At 39.1% G+C, this 21,168-nt stretch overlaps 2 protein-coding genes across 5 annotated transcripts; both read right to left on the bottom strand.

Annotated features, from left to right (window-relative positions):
- Window positions 1–761: 761 nt before the first annotated feature.
- Window positions 762–3,478, bottom strand: LOC109001405. 3 transcript variants are annotated; one of them, XM_018978663.2, is made up of 2 exons: window positions 2,327–3,478; window positions 762–1,179 (listed from the first exon to the last, which is right to left on the bottom strand). In XM_018978663.2, the coding sequence occupies exons 1-2, from the start codon at window positions 3,278–3,280 to the stop codon at window positions 1,051–1,053; spliced, it is 1,083 nt and encodes a 360-aa protein (XP_018834208.2). In that variant the 5' UTR covers window positions 3,281–3,478; the 3' UTR covers window positions 762–1,050. The 3 variants fall into 3 exon arrangements, with proteins under 3 accessions (XP_018834208.2, XP_018834209.2, XP_018834207.2); XM_018978664.2 differs by having other exon boundaries at window positions 762–1,170; window positions 2,327–3,453; XM_018978662.2 differs by having other exon boundaries at window positions 762–1,182; window positions 2,327–3,450.
- Window positions 3,479–5,010: 1,532 nt separating this feature from the next.
- LOC109001402 (histidine--tRNA ligase, cytoplasmic) lies at window positions 5,011–19,014 on the bottom strand. 2 transcript variants are annotated; one of them, XR_004801188.1, is made up of 8 exons: window positions 17,556–19,014; window positions 16,505–16,684; window positions 16,088–16,345; window positions 10,768–10,902; window positions 9,998–10,279; window positions 6,745–6,885; window positions 5,868–6,241; window positions 5,011–5,737 (listed from the first exon to the last, which is right to left on the bottom strand). XR_004801188.1 is itself a non-coding variant. In XM_018978657.2 (7 exons), exons 1-7 carry the CDS (start codon window positions 18,888–18,890, stop codon window positions 5,942–5,944), a joined length of 2,631 nt encoding a protein of 876 aa, XP_018834202.2. In that variant the 5' UTR covers window positions 18,891–19,014; the 3' UTR covers window positions 5,766–5,941. The 2 variants fall into 2 exon arrangements, 1 of the variants encoding a protein (XP_018834202.2); XM_018978657.2 differs by lacking the exon at window positions 5,011–5,737 and having other exon boundaries at window positions 5,766–6,241.
- Window positions 19,015–21,168: the final 2,154 nt, after the last annotated feature.

Here is a 21,168-nt window from a genome sequence, read left to right on the forward strand (position 1 = left end):
AAAGGAGTCAAATCTCCTGTAGCTTGGAATTGGATATTTAGGTCAGATTTGGTGGTCCTCTTTAAATTTGAAAGCATTTATTCTTCAAACAGTTGCACCCACTAAACTCTTGAGAAGAAGAGACGTGGCTAATATTCCACCCCCGACCATCACGTTCACCAGCACCCATTAAAATCAACCATTACTATTCCCTGCGCAAAAAGGCCAAAAAAAGGGGCGGCTAGTAAATGCCTGAGCTAGACTAGCCAACCATTTGCTCGAGTGTTTTGTGTGTTTCTTTACCTAAAACAAATGCTTGTGAGCGGCAATCCACCCACTCAAGACCATATAACTCGTTTTGTCTGGTTGACAAAAAATGAGCTTTCGTAAAAGCGTCAATCTTCACCCACGCACCCCACCTTTCTTTTGAGAAAAACACTTCCTAATCCTAGAACAGTTCCGCCCAAATCCCAATGCCATGAATGCTCAAATGCCAACAAAATGCATATTGTTTTACTTTATTATCACCCTAGGCAATTCATACTCTCGTCAAAGTTACCGAGCTCTCCTTACATTCATTTTATAGTTTTCTCTACCAAATAAGCTTCCTCGCCTCGTTTAGAAATAGCATTAGACACTCGAGAAAAAATAAGAATTATTCCAAAGAGCAAATAGCTCGACTGAAAGATATCTGCAAGACAATCCTTTTCCGCCGAAACGGCAGAATGGACAAAGATACAGATCTTCGGACCGGAGGAGTTTGTTTAATGTCACAAACCAGATACCAGATAACATTCTTAGCTTTAAATTGGTATAAAATAACCACATCTTATAAAAGAGTTGAATGCATAATTTAAGCATCATGACAGAGAGGAAGTAAACAATGTGCACCGAAAGAAATAAAAAGTAGTCTGCACGTGTACACGATTTGATCCGCAAGTGTCTCGACGACTTCAGAGATCAAACATGAAGGGGAAAGTTGGTTCACACTATCTCACACAAACCCACATATAAATCTTATATACCATCTTGGTAGATACTGCGTTGTTTTCCCAACTGTTCTACAAGAATTTATCTCAAACTCATTGCAGGCCACGGAGTCACGCCAGGGGCTGCCAGCTGAGGTCGTATAATTGGGACCCGCCTCACCACAGAAAACGCTTCATTAAGACGTGCAGCACGGCTCATGAACTGCGACATCTTCTGCATAAAGTGTTCGGTAAAATATGCAAGGTTGACAATCTACCTTTCATCAAATCTCACAAGACTATTTTGAACAGAAAGTAATCGCAAAAAATGTAGCTTGTGCCACGTAACAATTGAATCACTAATCTGCATCAAAAATCAGACCCAGCAACACCCACACGAAATATGAAACAAACCACATTTCCTTGGATGACTGACAACACATTTTGATGCCTTGATGCTTTCAGCATTCATGTCAAATCCAAGATGAGATAAATGGAACTAAGAAAAGCACTCGGTGAAATAGAGGAAAAAGGTACCTAATAATTATCAAACAGCTTCCAAATCAAAGGAAAATGTATCTGAAGTAATTTCTGATATCATATGCCATGATCCAAAAAGTTTCCAGAGCCTAGTTTCACTAAAATAGGTGTAGAACTACTGTCCAAAAATGAAGACAATGAAAAAAAAAGAAGAGAAATACTCACCCCCTTTAAAAGCCAACAAAAGAGAAGAACAAGTAAAAAAGAATAAAAGAAAAGGCAAGGAAAGAGAAGAAAAAGAATGATTAAATCAGCAACTTACTTGCACTTGACATGGATTATAAGAACCTCAATACAACTACTACTCCACATAAACTCAAAATTCCCTTTTCTTGCCAACTGGCTTTGCTTCAAGTCCCCAATTCAAGGACCACTAGGATATCTCCTAATAATCAATATATCAAGATTACCAGAAAAGACCCACTCTGTTTTGATTTCCACCGGTCAAAGCTCCCACCATTCATAATTTTCAATTTACAAATGTCAAGCGGAAAACATGCGCCTTCAGCAACATACCAAGTTGGATTTAAGACATATTTTAGGCATCAGACATCAAACGGCCATAACAAGTAAAGTCTAAAGTATTCTGACAGACCTCGTAAAACTCATTCCACCACAGTATCTTTTTTCTTAGTCTGCTCTAGTCGACTAACAAATACATCGCTACAAGTACAAACAACTGCTTATGAGAACATAAAACATCGTGTTTAGCAATACGCTAGCATACTTCCTCGATTACCTCAATAGCAGAATGTGATCTAGAAAACACGTAACACGCCATGCAATAAACAAAGCCACCTAAAATAACAATAAAAAGTCAACGAAATGCAAAAACTGACCTTATCATCAACCGTAACCTTCAGCTGCAAGCTGTGGCTCTTCCTCTTCATCTTATACAGTCTCCGTCCCAAGATAACGAACCCCATCACAGCAGCCACCACGGAGAACGACCAAACCGGGCTCACTCTAAAAACACAATACTTCAAGATTTCAAGAGGAACCTTCCACCAAACTCCCCTCCCCTTCTCTCCCTCGCCGCCCGATTCTGCATCAGATTTCAATTCTGTAATCGCATCAGCTTTGTGCTCGATCGAACTATTTCCACCGTCCAAATCACCCGAAATCTTTGAAAAGTCTCGTTGTTTCTCGTAATTTTCCCCAAATTTCATCGAAACCAAAGCGTCTCCGCCAGAATCAGACCAGAAGTTGCTCGAAGGCTTATCCTCGGTCTGAATTTCTCCGAATTCTTCAAAACCACCTTGGATTTTCGCGTTTTCCGCGGAGCCAAATTCCCGTATCACATCAAAGTCGCTAAATTTAGTCTCATAGGTGGCCAACTTAGCCAAATTTCCATTCTCGGGTTTTATTTCCACAAATCCTTCAAAAGCCATTTGGCTTTTCGCAGTTGCTGCGATACCTAGTCCGTGTTTAGCGTCAAAATCACCAAGTTTACGATCATCGGAACGATCGCTGCTCGAATCGGACCAGAACTCACCCGAGTTCTTCCTCGCATACCGTGTCTCGCACCCGGGATCGATCCAACTCGGATTGTCAGAGTCAACTCCGCTCACATCACCCTCTGTAGCAGTCTTGGCATACCTCTCCTTACTCTCAAGCGAGAAGTAATCGGACCTGATCATGCCCTCCGAATCACCATCGATTCCCTCAAAATTTCTGGGTGTTTCATCCGACTTGGACGGGTCAACAGTAGCAGCACCGTCCGACTTAACCAGTACAGTATCGGAGTTGTGAAGCACCTCCCAGTCTTGGAACTCGCCAGCCTCTCCTTCCATCCTGTTTGTTGGTTTGTTTGTTTTAGAGGATCAAACCGAACAAACAAAGGAAAAAATCCCTAACCCCTAACCCTAACCCTAACAATTAGATATAGAAGCCCCTCTTATTGGTAGGAAAAGGTAAAGTTAGTTGATGCTTTTCATACCGACTCCACATTCTCTCTAGATTTTACTCTATAGATTCTCCATCACTTAGAGACGGTCAGAGATAATTACACGGACTTTTTTGGATATAGACCAATAGCTAGAAGACACGTGACGAGGACGAATGACATCACAAGTGATGGAATTTTACAGTGGAAAGACTTGGACATCGTTTTCTTGACAGACAGGAATCTCGAAGAGGAGGGGAACAAGACAACCGACGAAGTATAATGCGGGTAAATTACAAACGTGAGTTGTGATACAAAGAATTTAATATAAAATATAAAGATAAAAAAATAAAATCACATATTTTTAAGTGGGTGTGTAGAGTGTGAAGCTTATGTTTAAAATTTTTGTTACAAACGTAGATGACACGGCTAGGCGCTATCGGGTAATCGCTGGACTGCCCAATTGAATCCGTTTTTGCTGCTTGCCCACCCGCATCTATATGTGTGTGTGTCATGTGTAAAACTCTTGAACCTGGTTGTGAATGGACCCGTTTTTGCTGTTTATGTCATGGACCCGTTTTTGCCTGATGGACGTTCGTGAATGGAAGTTCTTGAAACTTATTATTGATACTCGTAGGCCTGCACATTGGCCCAACCCGACTTGGCCCGCACCCACGATCATGAAAAATAACCCGACCCATACGATTCAGGTTGGGTAAACAATTTTTTTCAAAATTTTTATTTTATTTTATTTTTTTAAAATTTTATTGTTTTGTTTTTGTTTTTTTTTTAAATCATTGCTTAAAAGCCCTTCTCTATTTCCAATCTTGAAAACTCAAAAATCATATCAAACAGACATCCCATAGGCCATTCATGACATAAACAATAAACATCCATAACATAAGTAAGCATTATATTTTCAATTTTGTATCCTCCTAACGGTAAGCCCTTTTCCATGGTGGTTCAAGCATAAAAGGAATTAATCCAACTAACTATCGCGTATCAACCCAAAACTAAATAATAAATTCAAGAAAAGCAAGCAGAACTAAAGTGAAAGCAGGTCCATGTGCATGCTAGGTGTGGGAATCTGCTGTCACATACACTGGGAAGAAAGAAATTGAGGACTACCAATACTTATAGTCATGTGTATTTAAAATGATTCAGAAAGATGAAATAATTAGAAAGAAATGAAGAAAGATAAGCCATCAAAGCAGTAAAGAAAATAGGACGTGGCTACCTTCTTCACCAGGGGAGTTTTCCAATTTCTTACTGAGCTGCACGTCAACAGATTTCCCATGGAAACAACCCCAACATAAGAATCTAGATAAGGCCAGTGGATCATGTACCATCCTTGTTTATCAGTTTATACAAAGAGCTTGAGGTTGTCAACCTAGGATACTTTAATGTGTATCTATAACTTTATTAATTAGAAATTCCAAGCTCCATGATAGCTTCTGTTCCTTTTAAAAATTCAGTGTATGCATAAGTGTCCCAATTTCTAGTCAGAATTTGCCCCCAATGTCATAAGCATGGTCCGAAGTGTGACACCCAAATTTTTGCAGGACTGTCAAACCAGGCTTCAGAAATTTCAAGAATCAGACTCGGGTGTAAAAAGTAGGAAACTTTCATGTGATCAACTCACAACATATCATGAATAAAGCACACATAAGCAGGCAAACAATGTTATCTACAACAAACTAAAGCAAAGGCTTGAAATAAAACCGTCAAGCAAAGGCTCGAATACATCAAATCACAAATCTCGAATACGTCAAACAATGTTATGTATTAGCCCCATCGCAGTTCCAAAACACACACCTCAAATCTCGAACCCAAATCTGAAATCCCAAAAAACCCATCTCTTGACCCTCTATTTGGTCCCTCTCATAGCTATCATTATCATCCAAGGCTCCTAGCTCAACCCAGTTGAATGTTCATCAACTCTGACTCCATCTCCAATACAACCTAGTCACCATCGTTATCTTTTCCTTGTTCTCGTATTCGCTACATCATGAGCCGCCCGAGATCTGTTTACCTCTCGCCAACTACTCATGCTATCGCTCGCCGTCGCATCTCCAGGTCAAGTTTCAACAGTTCATGGAGCACTCCAAACTCACTGGGGATTTCAACTTGTCATTGGAGTTTCAGCACAAGATTCTCGAACGCTCCGGTCTCAGTGAGGATGAGAATGTGTGAGAAGCACACGATAGAGTAGGAGAGAACCACAAGAGATGGCTTTCGAAGAGAGGTTTCATCCACTAGGGTCTTTTTGCTCGCGCGAGAGAGCATCTATTTCAACTCGATTTTATCGGAGCTGGTCGGATCGATTTTGTCGAATGGGTCGGGCCCATTGTGTTTTTGCACAGGCCTAGTTGATAGTTTAGATTCATGAGGTCTCTCATCCCAAACAAATAAAATAAACAGTGTTTCTCTATAAACCATATAACAACAAACATACGCCACTTAATGATTATGGGTAAAGAATAATGTGTACATACCCTCCAAAAGCATTGTCTTAATACAGAGAACAAAAGTCTGGCTTTGGAGTTGTGGGTTGGCCAAATATTATTTTTCATTGGTTCAACCGCCGTTTGAGTTCCTCCACAAGTTTGCTCCGAGGAATTTCTTCTTCTTTAGCAGCCTCGACGTCTTTTAGCTTCACAATCCCTTCATTCAGTTCCCGCTCACCCACAATTACCATATATGGGATCCTCGACTCTCTAGCACGGTCAATGTGCTTCATCACTCTTTTATTGACCAGATATTCTGCTTTCAGTCTGGCATTCCACAGTTCGGTTGCCAGTTCTGCAGCTTGAGTCAGGTCATCCCCAAGTATACTCACTAGAACTTCTGTCTTTGTAGCTCGTGTTGTCTGCCAAAACACCCAAACAAGAAGTGGAAGATATAACACATCAGCCTCAACCAGAGGTTGCTGGAATGTTTTATTATCTTGCTAAAAATATATAAATAAACAAATGAGAGACTTGCCAAAAGGGCAAATGCAACTGTTGCTAGAATGATTTCCAAAAAAGAGCAATTGCAAGATTCTTCCCACGGCATGCATAAATTTCATGATGTAATTGTTATTTAATTTTTTTTTTTTATGATGCGTAATTATGTATGTTCATTCATGTATATGTCTCTTATTGTGCACCTATCACCCGAAAACCGCATACCTATAACTCATGATATCAACCTTCAACCCTTCTTAGGAAGAAGAAAGTGAATTTATTTGAAGACCAGTCCAGAAATGTACTCTCTAATGGTTTTTTTTTTTACAATACCATATATCTGTAAGTGTGAGAAGTTCAACCAAGTACAGGTTTAGCAATCACATGCACGTATTATGAAAACCAAACCGAGTATTATTATCACCTGGTTCTGGTCTTTCTGAAGCTGCTCCATTATAGCAAATACACGTTCAATCCCAAGGCTGACACCAACTGCTGGCACCTGCTTTGTGCCAAACATACCTATAAGGTTGTCATAACGTCCACCGGCAGCAATTGCACCAACCTGAGGACATCCAAAAATCAATGACATACCTAGAAATACATACATACCTAGAAATACATACAAGCCAATGCAAGCAGTGAGATGACATTAAGAGTTATAAATTGTAATTTGAGTAACATATTTTGGTGAGATGATATTACTTATTTTTTTGATAAGTAAGAGTAAATTTATTAATACGAATGAAATAGGCATAGCCCGAGCACACATGAAGTATACAAAAGAACACCTAAATAAATTCTAAGATCAAGAGATTAAAGACAAGAAACCGTGCACATTGTTTCCATTAAGTACGATGACTGAAAACCAAAGCATTAAAGTGTGTATAAAAAAATTCTGAAGCCCACTCCCCCAATTGAACAAGATGGAATTTCTTTTCCTCCTCCACTCCCCCCCACACGAAGGTCTGAAATAATTTCTCAATCTTATTCGCCACCCCTGCAGGCAAAGGGAACAAAGATAAAAAAAAAATAGGTGGGAATAATTTCTCAATTTAGTAATGTGAGTCGACCTCCTTTCGATAAATATATTTGTTTCCAACCAGCCAATATTTTTTCTATTTTCTCCACAACCCCATCCCAAATGGCTCTAGCCTTAAAAGTCGCCCCCAACAGAGGGCCCAAATATTTCATAGGCAGTGAGGACACTTTACACTCCAAGAGGCTCACCAAGCTATTGATACTGGGCACCACACCCACCGCAACCATCTTGGACTTACTCAAATTCAACTTAAGCCTTGACACGGCTTCAAAACGTAATAACAGTGCTTGCAGAGATTGAATCTGACCATGATCCGCTTCACAAAAAAGTAGAGTATCATCTGCAAACAAGAGATGTGAAATTATGATTGAGCTATTAATACCATTACCCACCGAAAATCCTGATAGAAAGCCACCTCCAACAGCCACCTTTACCATCCGACCAAGTGCCTCCATAATTATAACAAAGAGAAAATGAGATAGTGGATCTCCTGAGATAGTGGATCTCCTTGCATCAATCCACGAGAACTATTAAAAAAACCAGCAGGGGTGCCATTCACTAGCATAGAGAAACGGGCGATGGAAATACTATGATGAATCCATGAAATCCACCTATCACCAAAGCCACACCTCCCTAGCAAGTATATAAGAAAATCTCAATTCACATAATCATAAGCATTTTCCATATCAAGCTTGCATGGAATACCAGGAACTCCCTCCCACAGCCTATGATCCAAGCACTCGTTGGCAATAAGAACCTTGTCTAGAATTTGTCTCTCCCAAACAAACGCATTTTGAGGCTTAGAAATAATTTGTTCCAATACCAGGCTTAGACGGTTAGCAAGAACCTTCGAAATGATCTTGTATACTCCACTTACAAGGCTTATGGGATGGAACTACTCAACTGTCGTAACCCCATATTTCTTTAGAATAAGAGCAATGAATGTCGCATTGAGGCACTTTTTGAAATTTTTAAAGGAGTGGAACTCCCCCAAAGACCTGCAATACATCACATTTTATAATATCCCAACAGGCTTGAAAGAATCCCATCGAAAAGCTATCCGGACCTGGTGCTTTGTCCTTGGCCATGCTAAGAATGACCTTATAAATCTCATCTTCATCAAAAGGTCTTTCCAGCCAATTCGCACTTTGTGAATCAATAGACTTAAACAACAGATTATCAAGCTTCGGCCTCCAATAGGCCGGTTCCATGAGGAGGTTCTCATAGTAATGAACAATATGGTTTTCTAATTCATAGGGGGAAGTAAGCACTTGAGTACCTGAAAGAAATATCTCCATGGCATTGTTGCACCTATATGAATTAACCACTTTATGAAATAACTTTATACATTTATTGTCTTCTTTCAACCAAAGGGCTCTGGATTTTTGTCGCCACAAAGTCTCCTCCATCAACAGTAACCTCTCCAATCTGTCACTGTCGAACTCTTCCTAGATGATACCTCTTCCAAGGTGTCTCCCATCTCCATCCCCATTAACTCCTGTAGTCCCTCCATAAGAGTAGTCTTTTGGTTGTCAACGTTACCAAAAACTTCCAAGTTTGAGCTTCAAAGCCTTAAACTTGCCTGCAAGAATGAAACTAGGAGTGCCTGTAAATTGATAAGAAGCCCACCAATATGCACCTTTTCTACAAAACCATCATTTGCTAACCACATACTTTCAAACTTAAAATACCGATGCCCCCCATGAATACCCCCACAATCTAACAAGATAGGAAAGTGGTCCGAGCATATACGGGACAGCCTCTTCTGACACAACCCCATAAAATGGGCCTCCCGCGAAGGAGAAACAAGAAATCTATCTGATCTTGACCAACCCCAACAATTAGACCATGTGAACTCACCGCCCACCATGGGGAGATCCATGATATCTAGATAAAAAATGAACTCTGAGAACTCCTCCATGGCTAGAGAGATTCAATAATTCCCCGATCGCTCGTTAAAAAAGCGAGTGATGTCCCCACACATACACCACGGCACCTCCCATAACCAATATAAACCCGCCAATTCCTCCCAAAGCCTTCTCCTATCTCTATCCATGTTAGGCTCATAAATGCCTACAAAAGCCCAAGCCCACTCCCACCCATCTACCACATATTTAAAATGGCTAGCGACCGAGAAAGTACCAACACACTCCTCTTCCGCCTCCACCACTTTGGGATAATGAAGAGTACTACTTAATTAATTAACCCTATGAGCATTTCATTCACTGGATCAAAACACTCTTTCATATGCATAACACCATAGCCATTTTCCTAAGAGAGCTTGGTCAATTTTGAGACTTATCAGACCTAAGAGAGCATTTTGCACTACAAATTAAGGACAATAAATCTCGAAAACCTACTACAGCACAAAGTCCTTTAAATACAACAACTATAAATGGGCATACAAGATTATTGTCAGTTTAACTTTGTTGTTCAAGTTCCTAAAATGTAAAATAATTGAGAAAAGATATGCTAGAGGAATACCATTAACCTATTACTTTTTTCTGAAAAATGAATGCAGATTACCTATTGCACAATGTTTGAACATATAAATGAAACATAACACACCAATTATACATTCCCATAGAAAGCAAAATGAAGGCAATTAATAATCATGTTTTTTCCTACAACTTACCTGTGTACCCCCTTTAAAAACAGCCTCAAATATAACTCCAGTGTAATAATCAAGACCTCTAGCAAGACTCAAGTCAAAAACGACTTTGCCAATACACTTCGATCTTTCAAGAGCTTTGAATAAAATATCCAGTTCATTCAGTGCATCAACTGATCCATTGTGTCCTAGGAACTTGCTTCCCTCCAGCTTAAGTTTAGATAATAAGCTCAAAGGGGATCCCCTTTCCTTCACAAAAGTGCCAATTGCATCAGCTGTCTCAACAGTTAAACCCTTTTCCTCCACCTAACAATAAGTAAAAGAAATACATATGAATAAAACAAAAATACTTCATGCAGAGATACATATAATAAAAGATATTAAATCAACATATTATAAAAAGAGTTATTCTATTCTCAAAATTTATCTTCCAAATCAAATTATGTCATGTAAGCATTTTGGATGGTATGATCTACACACTAGCTTATAAATAGAATTTTCTTATAAAAAATATATTAACAGAACTATCCTTATAGAAGTAAAAATGGAAAATAACTGGGATCCATTATTATTGCTCTTGATAAATATATTAAAAACAGTTAAGAAAAGAGAACATAGTATAATCATTATCAAACAAAAAGAAATCACTATATAAAAAAATCCTTATCGAATAAAATCAATATTTATTGATAGGTCATTAGTACATTGTGGTCTATACTCCTCCCTATAAGCAGCAGCAGGGCATAGTCACATATATACAGACGACAACACCCTATGCATGCAAGTGCTCTTACCATCTCTTTCTTTATCTGCTCGAAAGATTGCTTATCTAACTTGTCAACACTAGAACATATGGTTCTGAATTTTTCTGGCGGCACTCCGCATATTTCCAACATTCCATCGAGTAACTTTCGATGATTCAATTTTATCTGTGGAAGAATACAAAAGAAATCAATTATTAAAAAGTGTTCAGCAAAGCACTTTAGGTAAGATTTTAAACCCAGATATGCAAGGAAACATATCGAATAAGCATATTTGATGAGGTGATGGTTCCAAGATAAGGTCTGGGTCCAAATTGCTTTATATCAAGATTGCAAGTATGAAAAGACTAAGGTCTCGTTCGTTTTCGCAACTCATCTCATCTAATCATTACAACTTTTTCAAATTCTCACACAAAATAAAATAAACAATTCAACTTTTTAAAATTTCATGACAAAAATAATATTAAAAAAATGTATTCTAACAATATTTTATTCAACTTTCATATCAACTCATCTCATCTCATCTCATATGCGAAAACAAACGATACCTAAGGCCTTCCCAAACATCACTCGAACACAAACAATTTTTAATTTCAAATATTCAACTTCTTCATCTAATTATATCTAATCATTACAACTTTTCCAAAGTTCCAAACAAAATACAAAAACAATTCAATTTTTTCAAATTTAAAAAAAATAATAATATTAAAAAATAATATTCTAACAATATTTTAACTTTATAATATTTTAATTCAACTTTTTCTCTCTCATTTCTCAAAACCCAATAAAATATCTTAATTCAAATTATTTCACTACTATTCACAGATTTCTCATCTCATTCCTCAAACGAGGCCTAACTCAACACCATTGATGTATCACACAGTAGTAAAGGAATCTATGAATACAGGAAGCATCTTGGTTTCAATTTCTATTCATTGAAAATAAAGGAAATTCTAACTTCCAAAAGACTTAAATATCAAAACTACTTCTAGTTACAACTCATAACTTTAAAGTTTTTTTTTTTTATAAGTAAGAAGTAAGTTTCATTGATATGAATGAAAGATAGTCATAGCCCAAGTAAACAGGGAGTATACAAAAGAAAACGCCTAAATACATTCTAAAAGAACTACATTAAAGATAAGAAATCATGCACATTGTTTCCATTAAGGACAATAGCTGAAAACCATTGAAGTAAAGTGTGTAGAAAAAAATTCTGGAGCTCCGCTATTGTTCTCTCTCTATCTTCAAAACACCTCGCATTCCTCTCCATCCAAATACACCACAAAATGCATAAAGGTATCATCTTCCAAACTGCGGCCACCTGGGGACAACCTTGAATATCCTTCCAGCAGGCAAGCATATCAGCCACCTTTGACGGCATAACCCAAGCAACATTCACTCTACTAAATATCCCATCCCACAACTCTCTTGTCACCTCATAATGCAATAAAAGGTGGTTTACTGATTCCCCGTGTTTTTTGCACATATAACACCAATCTATCACAATGAGGCCCCTCTTCCGCAAGTTGTCCGTGGTTAAAATATTCCTCAGGGCTGCAGTCCACACAAAGAAAGCTACTTTGGAGGGTACGCGTGATCTCCAAATGCTCTTCCACGGGAAAGGTACATTACCTTGTGAAGCTAGCCTTTTATAGTATGCCCTCACTATGAACTTCTTGCTACTACTGGTTCTCCATTGTATTCTATCAACCTGTGCTATAGAACTTCTTGCGAGATCTCCTGAGGAATGTAGTAAGCCGAAAAATTCTGCAACGGTAGATAGCTCCCAGTCATGATTATCCCGAGTGAATAGAATGTTCCACTGATAGATACCATGAGCAAACACTAACACATCTGCCACCGTAGCCTCCCTATTAGCTGTAATGCTATAGAGCGCTGGGAAGGCCCTCTCCAAAGAGCGTTCACCACACCAAACATTCTGCCAAAACCTGATTCTAGTACCCTAGCCAACCACATAACGGATGTTGTTTTCAAAACACGGCAAACCCCCCTAATATATCTCCACAAACCCACACCATACTGCCCCCTCACTAAATTAGTGCACCAACCACCCCAAGCACCTCCATGTCTAGAGTTAACAACTTCCTTCCACAAAGACTCACCCTCCAAATGATACCTCCATAACCATTTCCCCAATAACGCTTTGTTGAAAGTCCTTAGATTACATTACGCACACCCAAACCTCCATTCGCTATTGGGGAACAAACTTTATTCCAATTGACAAGATGAAATTTGTTTTCCTCCCCCAACCCACCCCACAAAAAAGCCCGAAATAACTTCTCGATCCTGTTAGCCACCCCAGCAGGCAACGAAAAAAAAAGATAAGAAATAGGTCGGAAGATTAGATAAAGTGCTTGTGATTAGTGTAATCCGCCCTCCCTTAGAAAGATACAACCGTTTCCACCAAGCCAACCTTTTCACCACTTTCTGAATAACCCCTTCCCAAATAGCTCTTGCTTTGAAAGGCGCCCCCAAAGGGAGGCCCAAATATTTCATGGGCAGAGAAGACACATTGCACCCCAAGAGAGCTGCTAGATTGCTTATTTGAGGCACCTCACCCACCGCCACCATCTCAGATTTGCCAAGGTTGACCTTAAGCCCTGACACGGCTTCAAAGCATAACAAGAGTGCTCGTAGAGCTTGAATTTGAGCCAACTCCGCATCACAAAAAGGAGTGTATCATCTGCAAATAGAAGATGTGAGATCATAATAGAACCATTTGTTTCATTACCCACCGAAAGTCTAGAAAAGAAACCACCCTCAACCGCAGCCTTCACCATCTGGCCAAGTGCCTCCATGACAATAACAAAAAGGAATGGAGACAAAGGGTCCCTTTGCCTCAGTCCACGCGATCTATTAAAGAAGCATGCAGGGGTACCATTAACTAACACTGAGAATCAAGCAGTAGTAATACAATGGCGAATCCATGAAATCCACCTATCACCAAAACCGCATCTCCCAATAGAGTATAGAAGGAAATTCCAATTTACGTGGTCATATGCTTTCTCCATATCAAGCTTACATAGGATACCCAGTGTGCCCTCCTTCAACCTGTGATCCAAACACTCATTGGCAATAAGAACCGAATCAAGGATCTGCCGCCCCCGTACAAATGCATTTTGGGGTTTTGAAATAATTTGCTCCATCACCACGCTTAACCAATTAGCAAGAACCTTCAAAATAATTTTGTAAACCCCACTAACCAAGCTTATAGGATGGAAATTCTCCACTTCCATCGCCCCACGTTTCTTCGGTATGAGAGCTAGGAACGTCGCATTAAGGCATTTCTCAAATTTTTTGAAAGCATGGAATTCAAGAAAAACCTACATTACATGACCTTTCACAATCTCCCAGCAATGTTGGAAAAAACCCATCGAAAAACCATCCGGCCCAGGCGCTTTGTCTTTAGCCAAACTGCTAATGACCTTATACACCTCATCCTCTTCAAAAGATATTTCCAGCCAATTCACACTATGTATGTCAATTGACTCAAAAGGCAAATCGAGCTTCGGCCTCCAGCTAGCCGGTTCCGTAAGCAAATTCTCATAGTAATTCACAATATGATCCTCTAGTTCAATAGGGGAAGAGAGAACTATATTACCTGTCCTGAGTGTCTCAATAGTGTTATTGCGCCTATGTGAGTTAGTCACTCTATGAAAAAACTTTGTACATTTATCTCCTTCTTTTAACTAAAGAGCCCTGGATTTTTGTCGCCACGAGGTCTCCTCCATCAACAACACCCTCTCGAGTTCAGTCTCCACCACATTCTTCCTCAACAGAGCCTCTTCGGAAGTATCTCCCCTTGATGCCTGCCCCTCCAACTCCTGTAATTCCTCCATACGGGTAGTCTTCTGGTTGTCAATACTGCCAAAGATGTCCATGTTCCACCTCTTTAAATCTTGCTTTAAAGCTTTAAGCTTGCCTGCAAGAATGAAGCTAGGTGTACCCATGAGCTGGAAAGAAGACCACCAAGAACGAACTTTCTCACCAAATCCTTCCGCTATTAACCACATATTTTCGAACTTGAAATACTGGCGGCCCCTATGAACTCCTCCGCAATCTAACAAGATAGATAAATGATCCGAACAGACCCGAGCCAACCGCTTCTGCCTCAAGTCCGGAAAGTAAGCTTCCCAAGAAGGAGAAATAATAAACCTGTCAAGTCTCGACCATCCCCTGCTATTGGACCATGTGAACTCACCCCTAATAAGGAGAAGATCCATAAGATCCAAATCAAACATAAACTCAGAAAACTCCTCTATAGTTGTAGAAATGCGAGAGTTGCCTGATCTCTCATTCAGAAAGCAAGTGATGTTAAAATCTCCACCCATACACCATGGCACGTCCCATAGACAATGTACACCCGCCAACTCCTCCCAAAGTCTTCTCCTCTCACTATCCAAATTAGGCTCATCTACTACATTTTTAAAAAGATTAGCAACTGAATAAGTCCCAATGCATTCCTCAGTCACCTCCACAACCCTTTTCTCCCACATTAAGAGAACGCCCCCGGCCGCTCCTTCCGAAGGCAAATAAGACCAACCGACATACAATCATCCCCACAAGCTGCAAATTAGTCTTCTATCAATGGTCCTCAATTTTGTTTCTTGAATACATACCACATCAACCTTCCACGATAGCAATAAATATTTAATGCGAAGGCGCTTATTACGATCATTAAGCCCCCGCACGTTCCATGAGAGGATCTTAGGTTTCATGGACAATAGAAACTCCCCTCCCTTTCATTCTATCCATTCCGCTACTCCCCTCCTTCACTTCATACTTTATAGAGCATTCAAGCCTTTTAAGTTTCCTATCTCTCTTAGTGGCGGACTTCGAACGACTATCTTCGATGGCAACAAGAAGAGCCCTGAATTGTTCTTCAAATCACGGACAAGACACCCCAAGAACAGATTGAAGTTCCTCCACTTTTTTAAAGTTATTCTTTGATGCTTTAATACTTTAGATTTATTCATGTTTAAAATTCCACTGTACAGCTAAATGTTAGATGTATCATATATGCCCAACCACGAGCCAGTATCAATGTAAAAGAGAAAATAAAGTATAATATGTGACCCGTAATTAAATTCCATGTATTACACTTTTTTTATAAGTAATAACAAATTTTAATAAAATATTGTTGAAAAGCACAAAAGGTGCAACCCTAGTGCCCAGAATATATATAAGAGAGAACCTATCTAGGAAGAGAAAAAGATACAAAAAAATCATGAAAGTTAAGCCCATTAAAGTCTATAGAAGTTGTTGAAAGGAAGAAGAGCGTGTTAAAAATGAAATTCTGTACTAACATAGATAGGAGGAAAATTGAGGTTACCTCATAGTCTCCAATGTTAAGTTCATCGAGAAGTTCAGTCAAAATTTTAACGACCTCAAAATCTGGCCCCATCTTTTCATATTGGCCAGCAATGTCAAAATCACACTGATAAAATTCACGATATCTTCCCTTAGATGGGTTGTCCCTCCTGTAAACCTTAGCTATCTGGTACCTTTTAAATGATGTTAGACCATTCATAGCCACATATCTAGCAAACGGTACCGTCAAGTCATATCGCAAAGAACAAAGCTCTCCACCCTGCCAACAAGCTTAACATAAAATTACATTTATGTGCCAAAAGATGAAATGGAGTGACTTAATTCACCTTTTATCATCATAGGAAACTAAACCAACTCATAGATAGAATGAAAAAAGAAATGTGATTTTAGTTGAACCAACTGAATATAAAATATATACCTGGTCAGCAAGATCATAAATCAACTTTGAATCTTCCCCATATTTTCCCATAAGAGTTTCTCTCAGCTCAAAAGCTGGAGTATCCAAGGCCGTAGCACCGTGCCTCTCGAAGACCTCCTCGATAATTGAAAAAGCTTTCTTTCTTATTGTCATCTGTTCTTTCGCAAAATCACGAGTACCCTAATTTGTAAAATAATATGCTCACAAGTCAGCATGCTAGTTAGTGATGCATTGCAAGAGAAAAAACTAATACAGTTATAAATTCTTTTTAAAAATATCTCAAGTAAAAAAACAGAATCAACACAACAGAATCTTTGTAAAAACTTTTTTTTGATAAGTAAAACAAAAGGCACTTCAAAAGTTAAAATGAATTGTGAGCATTGAAATTTTGATTGATTAATAGAGTACGGATTGTTTTTAATTTATTGGAGATTTTATTTAAAAATACAACTAGCTTAAACCCAAGTACACGGGAGGTATACAAGAAGAATGTCTGACTATAAATAATAATAAAATAAGAGACAAGAAAGTCACAGAAACTCCGCCCAATAAAATCTGTAAAAGCTGCCCAGAAATATAGAGTATTTTAAGCACCTCCATCCTTGCAATTTTCAAAACTTCTCAATAGAGTTGAGAATTAATAAGAGCTCTTTGCCATAGTTTCAATTAATTCGAAGTTTATGAACCAAAAATCAGACATAATACCAACAGCTCCAAAGAGCACCTATATCAGTAATAAACGCCGAAGGGTCACACAACATAATTACAGAAAAAAAGACGCTAAGCTTTCAATATGCCCAAACAAATCCCCACTTTTAGCTTAAACTCAAGACTGTTTCTAAGCGACATTCTCAATTATTTGAAGAAACATAAATGCTGTAGTTGTTTCCAATAAAAAAGGAAAAAATAAAATAAAACCTCACTATTCTGATTTGATAAGAGTAATGTTTTCAGTATTCTATTTCTCCCATTAGCTACAAAGCATGTACAATATAAACCATGCACACCAATTCCAAAAAAGTGAATGACAAAATTTCAGCAACATTGTCACCTTTGGAAGCTTGGGCAGTCTTCTACTTTCATTGCTTTCCACAATCTCCTTCACTCTCAGCAACAAACTGCCAAAATCCTGGTCCTTGGGATCCAAAAACAACAAAAGATCCTCTACCCATTTCTCCAACAACTCCAAACCCCCAATCCCACCCCCTCCCTTACTTTGCAACCTATCCTTAATCATTTGCACAATCACACTAGTCCCTTTCCCCAAAACCACCTTCTTCTTCTTCTTCTCGCTCTTCTTCTCCGCCTTGACATTCCCTACTCCATTCGCGTCAACGCCCTTTTCACTCTTTCCAAACCATTCCACACCCTCAAGAGCAAAGAAACCCGTTATCGACTCCCACGCAACAATCTTCCACACCATTCCCAACAACACATTCACCTCGTGCACAAATTTTTCATGATCCTCTTCTAATCCCAATTCCGAGACCAACTTAAAACCATCTGTAAAACTGTCGCTCCTCGGGCATTTCCCGCCAAACAAGTCCCCCAGAGTCGTCTGCAAATCACCATCATCTGTCGACTCCAAATTCGATTTAGCGCGGCTCAAGCTACACTTCCCTAAGTCATATAGCGGCAATAACACTGACCGCACTGCCGAACATTCCGCATTCGCCAACTTCATGCCCGAATTCAACTCGATTCGCACCTTGGAGTGCACCAACTTCACTATCTCCCTCCAACTCCCGTGAACTTTGGGGATTTTTGAGAACCACACTCTCTCAACCTTACCCACCAACTTAGACCCATTGAGTAAAACCTTCATATCACTGGCAACCCCAACTTCCTCCTTGGACGAAAACCCGTCCCCCGAGTCCATCGAATTGAATGCTGCCACGTCGGCTCTGGCTGCCTCGCACGAAATCGCGGCAACGGCATCGACAATGGACGATAACGCCGTGAACTCATGGTCCAAAATGGCAGAAATGCCGTGCAAAGCTGCGTATGATCTCTCCAGCACAAAGATCTCGTCCTCGGTACAATAGAGGGGTTCGAATTCGAGGGTTTTAGAGTTGTAATTCAGGACTTCGGAGATTCTAACTGGAAGGACCGTACGAACGTTTGAGGAACCATAAAGGAGGAGCTTGTTAATAGCGACGGTGAGGAAAGCGCGGGATTCAGGTAGGGTCAGGTTTTCGGAGAGTTTGATTCGGTAATTGATAGATGGCGGGCAGCATTTAGAGGAGGCGGCGACGAGCCTATCGAGCGCAGACGAGTCTATGCTCACCCGAGCGAGGCCGGTGGCGATGGCGTATAGTGAGGATGATGAGAGATTTGAGCCCTTGCCTCCTAAGGTTATCACAGGGGCTTCGGCTCTTTCCGCCATTGCTTTTCGAATCTCAAAGACAAATGAGAGTGTTTCGGCTGCAACGACTGGTGCAGGCGTTAGGGTTTCGCTTGACTTGGGCTTCACGCTGTCTTTAGTCGACCCCTCTGTCAGTTGGACGCTGTGGTGATGTAAGATCCTTTGATTTATTAATAGTAATATTTAAGAAGTTGTATTAACATGCATTTTAAATGTAAGACTAGTATTAGGTATAATTTTATATAAAATTCTAGTAAAAATTTGACTTTTATTAATAAATAATAATTTTGTTTATATATTTTTTTTAGATGGAGTTTTTTTTATATAAAAATTTGTATGAAATTTATCTATTTAAAATTTATATAAATTATTTTTTTAAATATAAATATATTGAAATATTTATTTGAACGTATTAAATAAATTGAAATGAGTTTTTTTTATTAAAAATTAAAAAGATAATAAATTTCATTAATAATTGATTTGAAATGATATTGACATCCAAACATAGTCCAAATATCTTTTGATTCAAGTGGGAACCAAACATTAGATCGATTAAGTTATTAATTTTCCTCTTACAAATGAAATTAATTCTATTTAAAAATATATATATCCATGGAAAACATGTGCTTGAAGTGATTATTTAATACTGACCATAAAATGGTTTTAAGGAAGACAAAAAGAAAGCATTTAGCATCTTCATCCAAATGTAAATCATGATCATTTTCATTGTCTTGTCAAATAGACTGTTGCTAAAACAGCGGGGTGGGAGTATTCCAATAATCATGTATGCCTCTAAAGGTTTGGCAGATTGATGTTTATTAATTAGATTTTATAAATTTATTTGGAATGGATATTCTCCTCCTGGCTCATTGGGTTCGTTCGGGACAAGACACTAAAATCCATCTTGACCCGAATCATTTTCTCCTATAGTCTAAGAATCGCCAACAGAGTCCAATCCACGAACTGTATTAGTAGAAAGAGGATATATTGCACGGGAAACAAGTCGGGAGGAAAGACGGGATGCGCTGACCCTAATACTCGCATATGACACTTAGCATTAAAAGATCTACGCCAGCAAATAAATGGAGAACATGGACAACCTTCCATTATTTGATGATGGAGATGAGAAGTGAAGCACTGACCACCTACTGTCGAGACGCCACCCATAGAGCCACGCCCAATTAATGGTTCCACTGCAAACGCCACACTGCATTAAAGGTCATACTTTGGCAACAGTGAGCATGACGCAAACCCTTGACATAAGGTACGAGATGTTCCCCCAAAACTCGTACAACAGTTGTCCTTCAGGTACAAATAACTCTCTCTAAATTCTTCAATTCTCCTACAATTTTTTGAGAATAAGTATTGACTTTAGTATTGAAAGCTCCCCCGAATCACCATCAAGTCCACCTTCATCTCTCTGACTGTAGGTTAAAAGATCTTGATCCAGATTGTTGGAGCTTATTCCAAGTGTACGAAACATAACAACATTATATATAGGTGGAAACAAAAGTGAAAACCAAAAACACAAGTTCAAGCCTAGCCTTTTCTACAAGAGTGACTTTCAGCCCTTTAGATTGCACTAGGAATTTAGTACTTTTTTTTTAATACCACGTGTATGTGAAAATAATTATAAGATAATCTCGTAATAACAATAAAGGGGGGCATTCATAATCTAGGCATTCCAACCTGTGAGGAAGACCGTTCCCAGGGTTTGGCGGAACCACACGGGCCCAGTCCATGAGACACCAACGGGTCTAAGGGTAGCCAGATAGTAGAAAATCGGTATGAAATGATAGGATGAGCCAGGCCGAGAAGAGCGAGTTTGGCCCAGGAAGACTATAAAGGAGCAGTAAAGTTGCACGCGCAGAACGTGGATCCTTGAGTTAGAAGGCCTGACACCACTACTGGCCAACAATCCACATACGCAATGTCAGAGACAATCCTGATTCTTAGGCGCCAAAGACTGGACAAACCTGGAAGGTGGGCGTGTGATATGAACCCATGTGAATGAAATCCCTTGAACCCACAATCAATTTGAAAACTCCATAAGAAATCTAAAATCAAGTCAATGGATGGAGAATCTAAACTCGATGAGAAAACCTAGATTATATTAAAATCTAGACCCGTTGAATAACTCGTATCAAGAACTCAAATTACAAGGATGAACGCCACAAAGATTGTGATTTACCTTTGATAAGTTCAAAAATTCAATCAAGAACAAGAGGAGTAAACTCAACTCACAAATAAAATTCAATATTGTCTAAAACTTCAAATGAGGCTATAAAAGAGTATTTAA

Source organism: Juglans regia, chromosome 1 (genome assembly GCF_001411555.2).
Source record: "Juglans regia cultivar Chandler chromosome 1, Walnut 2.0, whole genome shotgun sequence".
In the NCBI taxonomy this organism is placed as follows: domain Eukaryota; kingdom Viridiplantae; phylum Streptophyta; class Magnoliopsida; order Fagales; family Juglandaceae; genus Juglans; species Juglans regia.